General features: G+C 35.9%; 2 protein-coding genes across 4 annotated transcripts; one reads left to right on the top strand and one right to left on the bottom strand.

Annotated features, from left to right (window-relative positions):
* Positions 1 to 3: 3 nt before the first annotated feature.
* LOC143343626 (cilia- and flagella-associated protein 251) lies at positions 4 to 8,384 on the top strand. Its single transcript, XM_076768706.1, has 20 exons — positions 4 to 64; positions 225 to 384; positions 780 to 926; positions 991 to 1,094; positions 1,468 to 1,622; positions 1,787 to 1,902; positions 1,990 to 2,110; positions 2,326 to 2,452; positions 2,634 to 2,797; positions 3,407 to 3,685; positions 4,963 to 5,114; positions 5,360 to 5,565; positions 5,627 to 5,756; positions 6,209 to 6,298; positions 6,380 to 6,511; positions 6,573 to 6,664; positions 6,896 to 7,130; positions 7,255 to 7,537; positions 7,641 to 7,768; positions 8,034 to 8,384. Exons 2-20 carry the CDS (start codon positions 250 to 252, stop codon positions 8,109 to 8,111), a joined length of 2,874 nt encoding a protein of 957 aa, XP_076624821.1. The 5' UTR covers positions 4 to 64; positions 225 to 249; the 3' UTR covers positions 8,112 to 8,384.
* Positions 8,385 to 8,524: 140 nt separating this feature from the next.
* Mesr4 (misexpression suppressor of ras 4) lies at positions 8,525 to 16,654 on the bottom strand. 3 transcript variants are annotated; one of them, XR_013079991.1, is made up of 3 exons: positions 16,186 to 16,654; positions 9,422 to 15,470; positions 8,525 to 9,390 (listed from the first exon to the last, which is right to left on the bottom strand). XR_013079991.1 is itself a non-coding variant. In XM_076768704.1 (2 exons), exon 2 carries the CDS (start codon positions 15,438 to 15,440, stop codon positions 10,017 to 10,019), a length of 5,424 nt encoding a protein of 1,807 aa, XP_076624819.1. In that variant the 5' UTR covers positions 15,441 to 15,470; positions 16,186 to 16,654; the 3' UTR covers positions 8,525 to 10,016. The 3 variants fall into 3 exon arrangements, 2 of the variants coding, with proteins under 2 accessions (XP_076624819.1, XP_076624820.1); XM_076768704.1 differs by having other exon boundaries at positions 8,525 to 15,470; XM_076768705.1 differs by having other exon boundaries at positions 8,525 to 15,470; positions 16,300 to 16,654.
* Between the last annotated feature and the right edge of the window lie 1,532 nt (positions 16,655 to 18,186).

The following is an 18,186-nucleotide window of genomic DNA, read 5'->3' as shown; positions in this document are numbered from 1 at the left end:
TACAAGATAGTCACAAATTATTCCGTATTGGTCAGGATTGGTGTGTTCCAATTACTAACCAGCGGTAGACAAAAGTTATTTCAAATAAATAACTTTTATTAAAATCGATTTACTTTTAATTTTATGTTTTAATTTAAGTTATATTAATTTGCAAAGTGTGCATGATATAGTGCACTGTGCAAAGAAAAATGAAAGTGGTCGGACAAGCGTTTTGCCAATTTCAGGTTATAAACATTAAATGATTAACATATGCATCTGATCGAAATGGCATCAAATAGTTCGACATCGTCATTTTCGAAGAAATCAACGGATTCGATAAAAAAGGGAAGTAGTAATGCCCAGAAATCTTTTAAAGGAGATAATGACTTTGCACAATGTCCTTTTGTAAGCGATATATTTAATTAGCATTGAATTATTTTTTGAATGATTAGAGTAATTGACGTTATTGTTCTGCCTTTATGTATATGAAATATTACGGAAACTAATTCATAACTAATTATAACAATTACTACAGACCATGATAGCACATTTCATGTAGACGTTATAAGATATAATTATATACATAATATACAGAATTTCAGAATCAATTCAAACGTAATGTTTAGATCTTACATTGAATGTATCTATAAACAAATTTTTCATGATTACAATATTTTCCTTTAGAAATTAGAACATAAAAATAGGTATTTAAGATATTAATGGTTCCTTCTCTCCTAAAAGTCTAGCTCTCTTTCGCCATTATAAATTAAATTCAATTTCTTGTATTTAAATTCTAACAGAAATTATTATGGTCTTTTGGAATGAACACCGAAGTACCTCTGATAAATCTGACCACAAAAAATCGAACGATAATCGCGTATGCCTGCTCGCACGCCGTGATAATCTACAATTACAAATCTAAAGAAGCAATAACTCTTCAGGCTCACGTATGTATTTTCCTTTAATTATTGCAGCTTTTTTTTACGATTTAATGAACAGTGAACGTTACAGCAAGGTACAGTGAGAACTCTATCCATCTCAAGAGACGGGAAATGGTTGTTATCGGCTGATTTCGATAGTGATCCAGTGGTCGTAATTTGGGATACCGAGAGCGGGTAAAAAAATTAAAAAATATATGTATATGGTGGGGCTCCAAAAACAGGTCAACTGAATAACTATGGTAGGCTTCAAGGTATTGGTCCTTGACCTCCACTATTACGCCACGGTAATAAAAATAAGTGGTTCTATGTAAAAAAAAAAAAAATATAGCCTCGAGGAAAATTTATTGTGTACCGTACTATTTGCCTCTTCGAATCAAATAAGATTGGCTTAATGCATTTTAAGTAGTCAACTTATTCAGGTAATCTGTATTAGGTGTCTTATCCCGTGTAATGAAGTAATTCAGGTATAAAAACACCCTAAACGTAATTTTTTGCCGGCGAAATTATGGTACGTATCAACAGAGATAATTCATTAAAATACTTCTAGCGTACCAATTTGCACTCTATTCAATCCACATGGGAACGACGAGCTTGCAGCTGCAAGAATAAGCCCGAATGCTAAATACATAGTAACCATTGGAAATGAAAAACATCAAAAAGTCCAGTTTTGGCTGTGGACTTACGGGAAGGATGAACCTAATAGTTAATTAATCGAATTGTTACCGTGTTTTCTATATTCCTCTTTAAATTTTAAGTTTTATATTCTCATTGAAACCGTTTACTGTTCGATTGTGTGTAAAATCTCGTGACTTACTAAAATCTTTTGCATTATTAAAGAATCCCAGAAAACGTTTCTTTCTTTTTAGCATCCATAGAGCTGACCGAAATTGCTTTTGATAGAGTGAAGGAAATAGCTTTCAACGAAGATTTTCCGGAGGAATTTGCTTTGACCGCCGATCATAATATCGTATTCTTTATTTGGGTACATAAACAATACAAACACATCGATATTTATTAACAATCAATATTTGATAAAATTAATTACAAATGTTGGTGATCCGGTAATTAGGCACAAGGCAAGTTGAAATACAATTGTCCAAAAGTTGTTGGCAACGTACGACGATACGGAATATTCAATTCTTCTTGTTATGTGTCGGGCACGCAGCAAGCAATGACAGCAACAGCAAACGGTATTGTTAAATCAGTTGTGGTTTCAAAAAACCAAGATAATTTGTAAGATATTTTAAACTTGATTCAATTATAATACAACGACATGTCGGTCAAGTATTGCAAATAAAAACGAAGGCGAGGTCTTTGAAACAAATCATCTGGATAACTAGTTTATTTTTTAATATTCAGATATTTTTCTATTACATATATTTAATTATTCTTTTTTTGTGCGCAGGATACGTTTTGGTTTGGACTACAGTTTTGGAAAAAGGACGCGGTAATGATAGAGATGTGGAAATGAAATACATTAAGTCTATCCAATTGCACAAAAACAGCATTAACGTGATACTACAACACGATGGGTATTTAATTGTTCTAATATATTTCTAAAATGTAAAATCAAGAAAGATACGGAAACGCTTGGGTTTTAGACGATCATTTTAGATTCATGAGTAATAAAAACGATTATAATTACTTTAATCAGTCGTACGAGGTAATGAAAGTATTACCAAATTCTATTCATCGGGAAATATTTGATTTCAGAATGTTAGTGACAGGAACTGCGGACGGTCGAATTAATTTCCATGATCCTCAATTAAAAATTCTTTATTGGTGTCAAAATCGCCATCTAGATTCTATACAATCGATTAGTTTCAATCTTCAATCCACGTTATTAGGTCCTGTATCTACTACTATCGCATCTGATCGTAAGTTCGTGTTAATTGTTACAGTAGAACATCGATTTAGCGGTCTTACTGAGTCCATAAAATAGCGTCTATACTAAATTAAACGTTCATTAAACAATAAATTATACAGGGTGTTCGGCCACCACTGGGAAGAATTTTAATGGGAGATTCTGGGGGCCAAAATAAGACAAAAATCAAGAATACCAATTTGTTGATCGAGGCTTCGATAAAAAGTTATTAACGTTTAAAGTTCCGCCTGTAGAACGGCAATTTGCGAACCGCTGCGTACACGTGATAGTGGTTCCCATTCACAAAACTGTAAGACTGTCGATATGTCAATAAGTAGAGTTTCTCATGCTGAATGAGAACCACTATCACGCGTACGCAGCTGTTCGCAGATTGTCGTTCTACAGGCGGAACTTTAAACGTTAATAACTTTTTAACAAAGCCTCGATCAACAAATTGGTATTCTTAATTTTTGTATTATTTTGGTTCATAGAATCTCCCATTAAAATTTTTCCCAGGGGTGGTCGAACACCCTGTATACTTTAGCACAGTAATTTTAATAAGAAAATAAAGTATAAAGAATTTATAAACAAAATGCTAACATAGATATATTATCTGTTGCAGTTGAATGTGACGAAGTAGATCTAAATTATAAGGGAGAATTTGAAGAAAATTCAGAAAGTAAAATAGAAAGTACCATTTGCGACGAAAGAATAGAATATTTGAAACGAGTAGAAAGCAAACTAATGCAACACCAAGACGAAGTTACGTCCACAACAACCATAAACTTGGAATACATGTTAAGAGATTATGATAAAATGGGATCATCTGCGAAACCACCTCATATACCTGTAGACGCCACTTCTGAAAACGCACCTTTTTATGTCGATAACTTTTTCGTCGGTAAGATTATTACAGATATTTTATTAGTACATATACTTTTATTTTAACAAGTTCGATCCTTCCGCATTCAAAATCCCTTCCCTACTAGGCCACGAACTTTGTTTTTAATAAATATCATAATTCCTTAACGAATCAACTACTACACATATGTGCCCAAAATATTTATAATATTTTTCTAAAGGTTCTTCAACCGGAGTAATTGCATTAATGAAACTTTCCACGTTGAAATGTCAATTTTTCTCACAAAATGTAAACGCAGCGATTACCAGTTTAGATGCACATCCTCGAAGGTACTCAAATTTATTTAAAAAAAAATTAAAAAAAAGTTTATTCAGAGTTCAATGGCGTACTTTAATTACGCATTTTTGTTTCTAAGATTTCATCATGTTTAATCATTAAGCTAAAGTTACATACAAAGTGACCAGGTGAGCTGGCTACACTATTACACTAATATTAATTTTTTATCATAAGTGATTATATAGTTACTGGAAATATACATGGTCTGATGTGTTTGTACGATTACAAAAAACGTAAACTTATTGCGAACCAGAAAACGCCTACTCTTCCAGATTTCCGTTCAATATTAGATAAACAAGTAAAAGATCATAAAATAGTTTACGTCACATGCCCCCGAAGCCACGATCGATTCTCCGCAATTTCCACGTTAAAATATTCACCAATAGGCAAGCATTTCTTCCATTACAATATACGGGATTGTTTAATAACTTTCGTCATTTCAATCTACTGCTAGTTCTATGTCAAATTGATTATAATCCAACAATAAACCCAATGTTATAGTCAATTCAGTTGGAAAATCTTTATTGCCACATGATATGCAACTTTTATTACATACATTTCTCTCTGACTTGGGGTCCTCTACTGTAAAACGCATTATTTTATGTTTTCTTTGGTATTTTTTTATAAAGAAACTATGCAAGTTCTTGCATCAGCGTTTCACATATATATTTATTACTCTTTCAGTAATAAATATATATGTTATGATATATATTCATTACTCTTTATTACGCTTTTAGATGCGTTTAGACAAAAGGATCAAACTTTTAATTCGTTAATTTTAGGAGTCCAGTGATATGCTTTTGCACTGTATATTCCTAAAACTATATCCTTTAAAAAAATGAAAAAAAAAAAAAAAAAAAAAAAGATCGAACTTTTTGGTGATTTACAGTAGAAACCCCCTTAAAATGGCAATAATTACTGGATCATTTTCTATATAAAACATAAAAAACGTGCATTATTTAAATGAGAAACATATATAGGTGATGAACTTGCTTGTGGCCTTGAGAATGGAACACTTTGGTTATTACACCCTATTACTTTGGAACCTCTTGATGAAATTCCTTACAAGCATTCCACGGAATCTATTGTTAAACTAACTTTCACAGAATGTGCTGAGTACATGGCTTATTATGTAAATATCAATAGAATTTGTTATAATAGATATACAGAGTGTGCCATCAGATATTACCATCTATTATTACATGTAGTAAAAAATATAAAGTTTAATTAAAGGTTTATGATTGAAAACCGGAATCTAGCGATTACTCGATAATAGTCTGTAGAATATTTTCTTTCAAAGCATCAAGAATACAAAGATTAATACATGTATATTAATTCTTACATGTAAAAAAAATCATTTCAAATCAATTACTTTAGGATAATACACTGGTAGTAGCAGTATTTAAAAGAAACCATGACTCATTGGCAGGATCATATCTGTGGAATTTTATTGGAAAATATCGTACTCACTACACAACAATAAGAGATATACTTTTTGGACCAGCTACTCCTACTAGCATTGTACCACGATTGTTTTCATTGGGAGAAGATAAGGCCCTAATTGAATATGATCTTAAAAATAGGTAAGACAGATATTTATAATATTTTGGTCTAAATTTTATATATTTGGTTTATATTTTGCAGTGGACCTTATCCACATCCTGGTCTTAAGATAATGGAAACTCATCAAATCGAGTATACTGCTACTCCTCTTTGTTTTTCCTGGTATCCTGAATCGGGAATTGAAAGATTCTTTGTGATCTCTAACTCAGAAGTAATAACCTATAAATTTTTTATTCTAAAACACAGAGAATTCAACGTGTATTTATTAAAATGCCAAGTATTATTTATTTACAGAATAAAGTCTATAATATACATTATATGCTAATGTTCAAAAGTTTGGGCATTATTTTATACTCGTATTCCTTGATTACAGGGTTTCGTATTTTAATAAAAGCATCAAAGTATTCGTGTCAATTTTTTTAAATATATATTAATGTTTACTTTTTCTAATATTACATAATATTTGGTTTGGTCATTACGTATTTCACGCGTAACAAGTATCAGATATTTTCAACTTAAAGATCTACATAACATGTGGATTATCTGTTTAGATATATAATTGATTTAATAAAATACAAAATTATGTTTGACATATATTTAACTCCCATATATATATATATATATATATATATATATATATATATATGTAATTATATCAATTAGTACAAATATCGATTGCTGAACGACGCAACGAAAATGATTCGAGGAACATTTCTAGGTCCAGTCTTTGATGCACCAGTTAGACATTTCAAGGTGATCAAATACATAAAATCAAATTTTATGCTTTCATTGAGAATCATGTTTGCATGCTTTAAATAAAAATATCTTTAATAGGTATTACCGGACAGAAAATTAGAAAATAATAGGTATATGGTTTTTGCAACTAACAAGGAAATTGGTCTTCAAATACTTCCTTTTGATGGCAACCCTTATAAAACTGTAGGAATGATAGGGCATCCATACAAGGTAGCAGCAAATAGTTATGTATGTTTAAAAAGTCCTACTTTTATAGTTTTAATTTTAATAGATTACTAACATTTGCATTAATTGCAATGGTACTATTTTGTTCACTTCTGGTTACAATGATCCGTGCGTGTTAATGTGGAAAATAAAATGCAGGTAAATATTAGAGTCACTTATAAATTGAATATTGCCATAAGTAAATACTTCTTGTTCGAGTTTAGCAATTTTTTAATTTACACACTTACAATTACTATTCTCTATTACCAGAACTTTAATTTCTGGATATATGGTGTTAAAAAGTAATAACCCTAAACCTTCTATATTCATTCATTCTACCTTTCACATTTAATACTTGTTCTTTATCATTATGATATAATTTTATCTCAGATCCGTGAATATACTGGCTAATCTAGGAGGTAAAAGTCTTTCACCATATTATGGTCTTATTGAAGGAGGAAGAAATGGTTGGCTTATCAGTGAAATGAAAGATCTCTTCTATTATGCTCAAATTTTACATCAAGGTGAAAATACAACAGCCACTAGAATAGTATCCGAGAAAGTAGCTATTAAACAAATACCAAATCTTCTGCGTGCTATTGGATATTATCCTAGTAATAAAGAAGTAATAGTTTTTCTTTTTAGAAACTTATCTCTTTGAATCAATTTGGTCAATCTTTTCAATCATGAAAAATGCATTATTTATTTTAATTACTATATATCCATAAATATATCGTTTTATATTTTAGATAGAGATTCTTATGGGCGAGATCTCTTACAAAAATTATGCAGAGACTGGTAAATTAGTTGAAGAAATTACGTTCGAGGAGTTCGTCAAACTTTATATAAATCACCGTCCAGCTTTTGGAATTTCTTTGAAACAATTGCAAGAAGCTTTTCAAGTCTTCACGATTCCAAATCGAACTTCATTTTTAGATCAGGAAAATCCAGTTTTGACTAAAGAACAATTTATGAATATATTATTTGGAAAAGGACCTACAGATAGACCAGACGAAACCAACGAAAGCTTTGGTTGGCTTACATATTTTTTTTTTTTAAATTAAATTTTTTTGTTAATCGTTTAAATGTAAATTCTGAAGCTTTTATGCAAACGATCATAAACAATTTTTTTCAGGAGAACCATTAACATATAAAGAAGCATATATATACCTGAAGTTTCTTATTGATAGTGATTCAGATGAAATGAGTTATTTGGATAACGACAAACCGTCCATACTCGACGACTTTATATTTTTACCAGAGGTATAATATATTACTATTAAACAAATTTAACCTTTCATTTATTATAAATTTACTCTTGAAAAAAAGTTCATATTATTTAAAGAATTAATCAATATTTTACCTAATTTTAACAAATTATTATTGAAGGCCTGTAAAAGCTTTATTCGCTATTAGCTCTCATTAGTAACTGGCAAAGTGTTAAGGAGTTTAATAAATGTTAACAGTAAATAAGAAGAGCAATCACTTAGGCTCGCCGAAAGTAATGTATTATTATTTTATGATACAGAGGATATCTTACAAAGATTTCGTCACGGACATTATGGGTATTGAATTGCCGGAGGAAACGAGGGCTGACGACGAGTAATTAATCTGTGTTGTTACTTGCATTGCTGGCACGTTAACGTCGATTATTATTACCATTATTATTATTATCATTACCATGTATTGCGAGTTCTATTAAACATTTACAGATACTAACGCGTAGTTAGTCATCTTATCTGCTTCATGCATTTAAAAAATTCAATATTTTAACGACGAACAGTCTCAATTACGCATAACTCGCTTAACAATCAGATCGGTCAAAGTGTGCAAATAATAACCATGATTTTGGTCAAAAAATAATAGTATTATCTTTTTTCTTTCTATCTTTAGTACTGACCAAAACTCGTTTCTCTTCTTATTATTCCGATCAAATACGAACTACAGAAGTTGAATAAATTACAAAAATCAAATACAAATTATTATTAAACGAAAAATAGTAAAACAACTTACGTTCGAACATCGTTTTTTTCGCATCAAATTATTCTTCGATCGGGTATCGTGTCCGGTACGTCGAAATTTCGCTCGCTCTATACGACGTAGCCTAGGTTTCGCTCTAGAATGCTATACCGCCTATTGGCTAGACTAATCAATTTATACACGGCGCTTTTTCGTCGTTTAAAAGAAGTACAAACAAATGTACACAAAAATTTCATTGTTATAAACTCTAAGGCGTATGTACAGTTATATACAAACATTTTTCGTTATTGTATCAGCTTAAGAAAAATATCAACGTGGAACAGTGTACGATTCGTTTGTTTACGAAGAAGAAAGAAGGAAAACGCTGGGTGTAACGATGACTGTTCAATTTTCTCTTCCCTCTGGTTAGTTTTCTGGTAATTTACGTTCGAATATAACTAAATCGAATGTTATTCGTAACATAAAGAATGTTTGATATCTTTTTATGATTTTATAATTTGAATGATTCGAGTCAAGAACTTCTCGACACTCGCGTCTCGAAGAATTAAAATTCCTTAAGAACCAATTAAATTATCGCGTTTATATTGAAATTGTGTAAATAAAATGTAACTATTGATTAATTTTAAAATGGAATTTCTACCGCTACTCAAAATATTTTAAGGTTTCAAAGCGTTCAAGATTTATTATTATATTCCTTTGGATATTTAGAGTCTCCAAAAATACCCAAAGACATTTAAAGTAGTTTGAAGTATCTAACTTTATCATTAATTAAATGTATGATTACAGATTGATGGTAATCATATTAAATAAGATTTGAAAATCTGGAAAATCTTAACAAACTTAACAATAATAATTAATATAATAAGCCTAGAGATGAACAATCTATACAAGTGCTACATTATTAACTAGCTCAGAAACTGTTGAAATTTTGTTAACATTTCCTAGAAATCCGAATAAAAATTAGAACAGTATCAGTAGCGATATGAACGCTTAATTTTGCAAAGAACATTCAATTTCTTTTTCGAACGACTTTCGTAACAGGCATCTTAATAATACTTGTAGTTATTTTGAGCAATCTAAAATAAATATTTTTATTTTTCAAAATTAACTACGAAATTTTTTAGACGTTCTATAATTACAGTCTGTTTCTTCATCTAAAACTATATGTAATAAAAAGAGAAATAGCTTACGCAATGCTATCTGAAATGCAATCTTATCATTGCACGTGAACGAATACATCTAATTTATCTATAAAACTTCATGCGACTCTTATGCTGTTCTTGTTTTACTCGTTTATAATCTTTTACATTATCACTTCAAGTATTTTTAATGGTACTGCGTTATGCGATTCTATTTAATTCAAGGCTCTCGAGGAACGTCGATGTTACAAAGTTTCGTAAACCTTCGAATCTTTTCAAATTGTCAAATCAAGTTTAAGCCATTCGAGACCTTAGGAAAGGAAGAGAATCGATCAGCCATCGTCAAGTATGCCTAGAAAGCAATTTCAATACGCGGACACCATCCGCTGCTATCAGTCAAAGTAGTCTTCGCTATTTTGCACGATACCGTGCTTTTTTCTACAATCCGGACAATACCACTTGCCCTTTGGCGGCACCATGATACCGACGCACTCAAAATGAAACCACTCGATGCGACAGTCTTCGCCGTCGCAGGCTATCATCTCAGAGACCTCGTCGTACGGACACTGACAGTAGCAATATAAGTTTACCGCCCGCTCCGGGATAGACGCGTTACTTTCCGGCAGATGCGTTTGCATCTGCTGGCTAGCTTCTACTTCAGAGTCGCTGGAGTCGCTGCTGGTTTCCGCCTGTTCCTCCGACTCTGTCGCGGAGGCCGTAGTGATTCTTAAACTCTCCGCTTGGTTCTCTGGTGGTCTATACGCCATGGTCTTCCCGCCAAAAGACAGTCTCGGTGGCAGCGGCTTCAGACTCGGTACCGTCGCGAACGAAGGCGTCTCTACCTTTCTCCACTTCATCGACGGTTGCTTGTCGGCTTCCTCGTCACTCGAGTCGCCGTAGAATCGTTTCGGTACACGCTTCCGTTTCGACGAACGCTTGTTCTCGGTTTCCGAACCGCTGCCGCTAATGTTTTGGTTCGTTATTCCTATTGTATGATGTTCAACTGCCACGTTCACGGTGTGCATATCGCTCGCGGAAACGCTCGGCGTTGAAGCCATGCTTGGCTGCATCAGCGCCGGCGACGAAGCCGAGAAACCAGGATTCTTTTGGTAAAACGCTTTAGGAATGTTTAGTTTAATGGATTCCACGGCTGGCGCCGTATTACGCTGCTTCGTCCTGTCGCCTTTTTTCCGTTTCTTCGTCTTCACTTTTCTCTTCTGTTGCGGTTGATCCTCCGTGGTGCTGGGCATAGGGTCCGGAGATGGTATCGCGGTGTCCGTGTCCATTAATCCGTTGTTCAATGGTATCGTCGTCTCCGTAGACGCCGGTGCGACCGCCGCCAGAAGCAGCAGTTGATTTCGTTTCTCTGCGAGCAGTTTGTTCGCGAGCTGTTGCGGATGTTCGTCGTAAAAGTCCTCGTCTGTTTCTGTCTCCTCGGTTTCTAAATCTGATTCTCTCAACAGAAGCTGCGGCGGACACACTGGATCCCCCGAGACCGCCGCGTCCCCGTTCTCCATCTCCGCAGAAGCCCCTTTGTTATCAATTTCCGCGACTCTACCTTCCGGTTCCTGTGCAGCCTCTTTCTCTTTCTTTCGTTCCTTGCGGCTGGACTGTTTCTTCGGCGAACCTTCCGAAGTGGAGCTGTCAGAGTCCGAACTGCTGCTGGAACTGGAAGAACTGCCGGACGAAGAGCTGCTACAGCTGCAATTCGTTCCACAAGAACAACTGCTCGAATCGCTGTCACTGGACGAGTCGCTCGACGAGGTACTTCCGCTCTGCTTCTTTTTCTTCGGACTTTTCGCTTTCTTCCTGCTCGGGTCAGCCTCGCTGACGCTTTGTATTCCATTGCTGCCCGACGGACTCTTTTGAGCTTTGCTCGCATAATCTTGATTCCCGCTCAAGTTTCCTTCCTCTTTGTCGTCCGCTTTGGGCCCCGATTCTCCCTCCTCCTTTTTCTCCGACCATACCACGCAGTAATCATGGTCAGCCAACACTATACTTCTCAAGAATGCCACGTCGGTCTCCGGTGGTTCCTGTTCTTTTACCGGGAAATTGCTAGTCGAGTCTTTCATCTCTAAACTAGCTGTATACGATTTAAAGTTGTCCCAGATACCGTCCATGATTTGCGCTCCCTGCTCCTTCTCTTCGTCGTTCTGCTCGACTTCTACTATACTGTCTCCGACTGGCTTGGGAGAGGCAGGCTTTGGCTCGTCCACTGGTGACGCTGCAATTTCTTCCGGCGGTTTAGCTTGTTCCGGGGCTTCTACTTCCTTCGGTTCGACTTTCTCTTCCTCGGAATCCGTGTCGCTCTCCGAGGACAGATTCAAAGGTGGCAGGTCGTAAACATCGACAACCTTCTTCACGATCTCTTTAGATTCCTTCATCGACTCGGAGGCGGCGGCAGTACTATCGATCACAATCGCCTTTTCCTTGTCTGACTTTTCCTCGTCGACCACCGGTTGTTGACTCACCGAGTCCGCCAGAGTCACGCTAACCAACGATGGTTCTTTGTGAGCGGTCTCGTGCTTGGTTAACAGTTTCCGAGAAATGAACCGGTCGTTACATTCGCTGCAAGTGTACGGCCGATCTCCGGTGTGTAACCTCTTGTGCACTTTCAGGGCAACGGCTCGGGAGAAGCTGGATCCGCACTCCTCGCAAACGAAAGCAGTCGGTGGTATGCAAAAATGATAAATATGTGGCCACTTCTTCTGTAAACATTTCTTGCAGAGCACGCTTTCCGTTCCGTGTTTCCAGAATAAATGTTTAGTAATGTCCGGCTTGTTTCTGTACGCGATACCGCACCTGTAGCATAAATGATGTAGTTTGTGTTTCCAAACGTGGTTCGAGAGACGCTGTTGATTCCCAGTGGACTCTAAACAAACGTCGCACGCGTGGTGCCTCTTTCGTAGATGTACCATTAGCCTAAACGCGGAAGGAAGGCTCGCCATGGGACAGAGGCAACATCTGTACTTGACGTTGATATTTGGAGAATACGTGCCAGGGCACAAGTGACAAAGTAATTCGCTATAACTATAAAAAGTGGATTTACACATTATACAGATTAAGATTGTCTTTTGGTGCATCTTTCGATTATGCAGGTAAAGTTCCTTGTGTATGGCAGAATGAAATCTACAATGAAAGCATTCGTATGTCCGTACGTCTGGAACATTGTAGGTACCATTTGTGCTACTGTAAGAATCTAAATTAAAGAAATGAGAATCTAACTCGTCGAGGGACTTTTTCACTCTGGCAATAAATTGTTCCGGTTGAATAATTATGGCAGGATGCTGAGGTTGAAATTTGTGTTCCGCGAGCATGTGTAATCCCAGTTGTTTACCATTTACTGCTATATGGCGTGCATGATTGCAGTAGACGCAGAAAGGACTGGCTACTTCTATGCAACGCTTCAACAAATCGTCTATTTCTATACTGTCTAAAGTACCATCCACGTTAAGATCGACGCAAGGAATATCTTCTCCAGCCAGCATGATTCCGTCGTTTGGCTGTGTTTGAGGTTGTACGACACTACTTATTTCGCTATCGTTCACATTTTGAATGTCTTCATTGATTTCGTTCTTCTCGTTCGTATCTACATTAGCTGCTATTTCTTCGACAGTGTCTTCAGTCTGATTCCCATTTTCTTCTATATCCATGTTTGATTCGTTTTGACCTTCCGGTACAAGAACTTCGTCTGCTTCTTCTGCTTCCTCGGTCTCGTCTGCGTTACTACTATCCACTACTGCTAACTTGAAACTGTCGGAATCGCTGTCGCCGTCGATTGCTGGATCGCTGTTATTATTTTCCCTCTCTCTCTCAAAAACATTAGACTTTTTCTCTTCTATTAATGAACTTTCCGCATTGTTATTTTCTTCGGACTCTTTGCTAATATCAAAGTTCTCCGCATCGTCGTTATTAGTTGCAACAGTAAATTGAGAATTCCTATTCGTACATATTTTTATAACTAAACTTCTCTCGGAAGAAGCAATGGCATTAAATGACACCGAAGACTGAGATTCGTTTGATTCGTCGTGATTTGTTCTATTTTCATTTTTACAACTTTCTTCTTTAGTTTGTAGATCCGATGTATGCAATTCGTGTTGAGGGCTAAATAACGATCGACTAACAGGACTGCAAACAGAACTTTCAGACACACGAGAACTAGAATCAGTTTTTGTTTCTGATATGGTCTCCCCTGTTTCATCTTTAATTACATTTTCTTCTGTTTCTTGATGTTCTGAATTTAGTTCATTTGTTGAAATATTAGCTTCCTCAGTGGAATTTAAGGTCTCGGTATCGTATTTGCTCGTTTCGTCGGAATCTGATTCTCGTTTGTCAGACGCATCTAACATATCGTTCGAACCCGAATCCTCCTTCTTAGTCATATCGTCGGAATCTTGTACATCGTTTGTACCACGCGATACTTCCATGATAGTTTCCGTTACACTATCGTATGGCTTATTATGGCTGCTCGCATCGGTCGATGATTTTACCTCGAAATCGTTTTGACAAATCTCTCTATTATTTGTCTCTTCTTTTTCTTTATAAGGATCTCCGATGTATTTTGAAACTTCCATTATAGTTTCTGAAACTGTATCTTTAATTACATCGTGAACTTCGCTTTGAGAATTTTCGCCCCTGTTTAGCATGTCGCTAAACAGTTGACTTTCGTTTAATTGCGAAGCGGTTTTATTGTTTGTCTTTTTCGCATGCGTGTTTACTTTTAGTTGATTCGAAACACCATCTTCTATATGCTTAGATCTATTATTTTTTACCGGTTTCCTTAAAACATTTTTGTTTCCAGCATTCACAGTTTTGTGGAGTATATGTGCCGGTATTGTGCCTGTTTGCGTAGTATGAGGTAAAGCAGAACTTATTTCTTTAGTCGTTTCTGTAACTAAACTACACGTACTCGCATGCGAACCTATTTGCCTGCACAAAGTGCATATAGATGTTGTGATGTCTTGCTTGGATGCGGGTGAACAAAAGTGATTATAAAAATTATCTGTTTCCGAAAAAACTTTTTCGCAAGTGCAGCAAACTAAATAACACGATCCTTTGAAAGCACCATAAAATTCTTCAACGGATGTAAACGCTACTTCTGGAACACTATGATTCTTTGTTAAATGATATGACAGTCTTTCTGCTTGGCCGAACATTCCAAGACAAAATAAACATATATGACGTTGGTGTATGTCTCTCATATGTAAAAATAAATTCCAATTTTCGAAGTAAGTGCCGCACGCCGCGCATAAGTAAACTTTTCTCGTAATTTTGAAATTGGGAGAATGCGACACTGTAGACGATTCTGACGTGCTCGGCATCGGTGTCATCGTGGAATTACAAGTACACAAATTTTGCTTTAATATAGAACACAAATTCGACGATGAATGGCACTTCAAACACTTGTTCTTCGACGAGGGTTGAAGACCTAAGTATTGCGCATATTCTGTTATTTTGCCTCGTTTGATTTCTGCCTTTTTTTCCTTACTATTCTTCGACGATGCATTACAATGCGGCGATTGTTCTTGCGCTGCGCTTCTTGATGTATTTGTTTGAGTTTCTTGAGCTTGTGCCAGAATACGTTTCTTAAAACCTTTAAACACAATTTTTGATCCTGTACTGTTGTTCTTGCTTGGCGAATCTTTAGAAGCGATCGAATTGTATCGCAATAATTGTTTCTCCTCTTCTATTACTTCCGTGTACGTGCTATCGACAGAAGGTTTCAATGAATTTCCAAGAGATGTGTCTTTAAGTTGCTGTTCTCCCAAGGTGTTCCACGTATCCACAACTTTACTTTCGCCATCTTCATCTTCCATAATAACACTGCTTCGCTACAGCGATACTACCTGTAAAATATAATAACATTGATATTAAATCGTAATATAATAAATTATTATATACAAGTAATGTCTGTTGTTATAGTTACAAATGAACAAAATTATAGTATCAATAAAGCATTATATTAAGTATTTAAGAATTTGTATTTATTACTTGAAACAGTTAAAAAACTATATAATATATGCCGTGTTGTCAAAATTGATTATAATTAGTATGCACATAAAGCCACCTGTTACACTCAATGTGTTTTATGATAAAAGCAACAAGCAAAAGTTCCAAATTGTATTTTACAAGAGACCTCGACGACAATAGCATCACAATTTTGAAGGTATAAACATTTCATTTGACAAGAATCGACAACCCAGAAACCAAACCTAACATCGTACATAACATGGATATTAATTCATAAAATACTGAACATTATGTTTACAGTACACTGGATAGATAAGAAGCATTTAATATAATACCTCTGATAAGAATATTACAAATTTGAGCACATGGTACGACATGCAAGAAGCTCTTCGCTGTGATCATCGGTCCACAATGATACAGCTCCAAAGATTCCATAAAAAACGGATTATCACGACAAAGCTAATGTCAAATTAAAGTGAACGAAAATGCACACAGAGCCAGAACGTCACAGTAACGAGTTTCAACAAGAAAGTATTGCTGTAAGCTTTTGTTGCACACAAGGATGATTCCAGTGTAACGAGGGTTGCGTACCTTCCGGTATACTCCGGCTCGAACGAATTGCTTGGAATTATAAATGAGCGTGCGGGGCTCGTAAAAAGTAAACGATACAAACAGACGCTCTTGAAACGGTACGAAGTGGAGCACCTTAAGTAGTTCGTCGCGATCCGCGCCGAAAAGGTTAGTAAAATGGCGTCATATCAATGAGTACGGCTCCGTCCGTGCTTCCAACACGTCCCCAGTGATGCCACCTTTCGTCATGTTCCAGCATAGCCTGCCGTAGAAGAGGTTAGACCAAAGTCGTCGAGAGAAAAAGAGTCTGTAGTATTTCCGTTCTTTGATAATCGGTACAGAACTTTAAATCTGCTTCGAGGAACGTGATCCGACTTGAGCGCGAGTGCGCTATTGCCTGGCCCACGGCTGTCGTGCAAAAACTCGAATCGCGAATCGACGGCATCTCTCGTGGACGTACTCATATACGCCCAACGTAGTGCCTGTGATACCCCCACTCTGGGTCTCAACCTGACCCAGCCAGCCGGAGCGTCGAACTTCGGTTAATAGAACACTTGATTTTCCTCCTCATGGATGTTTGAGAAATATCAATGACGCCATTTGAATTTTTGTCAGACGGTCGATAAAGCAGGCCGGCACGAAACGATTTACTTTTTCAAGATAATTTTTAACAGTTGTTCTTATCGTTCAAATGTATTCCCCCGTGCGTATAGATTTACACGTTTATGTTAATTAATGGTAACACGTGCCTTTGGTATTATAGTAACTTGCGGTGAGCTTCGATTAATTTACGAATTTGAATATGTTAAATGTACCCTATTAATCAAGCTCCGATCATAACAGATTTGCAGAATGCCTAAATAGCAGCAAATTCAATGCGAGAGTCTGTTATACCAGATTAAGTTGGCAGACTGTTACCGAAAACATGAAGTATTGCTGCTGGCATAACGGCACGATAGAATTGCGGTACGGTAACAACAAATCATGTGCTGATAGGTGGCAGATTGGCGACAAAAGTCTGTCATTGTTTGCCATGGCGTCATAATAGCTGGTTCATCGCTGCATTCTTACAGCCGGCAAGATTTCAACGACAGAACCATAATCAAATGTATGTACTCGGTTCGACGGGAACTGGCAGGAAATATAAACAGAGGTCACGTGATCGACGCTACGGCCATAGATAATTGAGTGCTGAAGTTGCTGTCCAGGGAGGCTTTTTAGCGGCCCCTGAGAAGGGACCCCGCATGATGCATTAAATCCAATCGAGATGATTTAATCGCAAGTTACAAATTTCAAATAATACAATGTTCAGATTTGCGGATGTAAATAATTTATTTCACGAGTCATTAAAACATGTTACGGTTGAAAATTGGAAAAGAATGCGTTAAACATGTTGTTAAAATTATTCAACAAAAATTTTGGCAATTGGACTATTGTTATTAACTGAATCATTTATAACTAATTTAAATTCGGACAGTTCAAACACAGAATCAACGTAAGTTTTTGATAGTAATAAATAGATAAATTAAATGTTGAAATATGTATAGTTTTCCATACCTTATTTTATATTTTCATTTGTCTCCTTATTTATGTTATTATGTAATGATATTAATGATATTTAATTAATAATATCATATCAAAAAATTAGCTTCTTTCCTTTTTTTTAGGGAACTGGCCATTACGTTTCGGCCCTGGTGCAGCTGTTTATATTTCCTGCCAATTTTCGTTGAACAGGGTATAGGGTACAGATAGATACAGCCTGACAGCCACCTTCACTATTAATCCTGCTAAAGATAAATCTGGCAACAACGGTAGAGGCCGGTCCATGTTATAAACATAACTCAAGTTCCGATAGCTTAACATGGCTTAGAATGCTTTCCCGCGAGAAATATGTATTTACTTGTGCAATTAATTGTGAATAAATTGCGATATTATGCAATAAATATAATACAGTGTGGGATGCAGTGTAATATTGTTGCTTACAGAATTAATTATGTTCATTATTTTTGCACATCACAGATG

Source organism: Colletes latitarsis, chromosome 7 (genome assembly GCF_051014445.1).
Source record: "Colletes latitarsis isolate SP2378_abdomen chromosome 7, iyColLati1, whole genome shotgun sequence".
NCBI lineage: Eukaryota > Metazoa > Arthropoda > Insecta > Hymenoptera > Colletidae > Colletes > Colletes latitarsis.
This window is presented reverse-complemented; position numbering and strand designations above follow the sequence as displayed.

Coding starts and splice junctions, on each gene's coding strand:
- LOC143343626 (XM_076768706.1), top strand. CDS start 250: ATGCATCTGATCGAAATGGCATCAAATAGTTCGACATCGTCATTTTCG. Junction 5,115..5,359: donor CTGAGTACATGGCTTATTAT/GTAAATATCAAT, acceptor CAATTACTTTAG/GATAATACACTGGTAGTAGC. Junction 7,538..7,640: donor CGAAACCAACGAAAGCTTTG/GTTGGCTTACAT, acceptor AATTTTTTTCAG/GAGAACCATTAACATATAAA.
- Mesr4 (XM_076768704.1), bottom strand. CDS start 15,440: ATGGAAGATGAAGATGGCGAAAGTAAAGTTGTGGATACGTGGAACACC.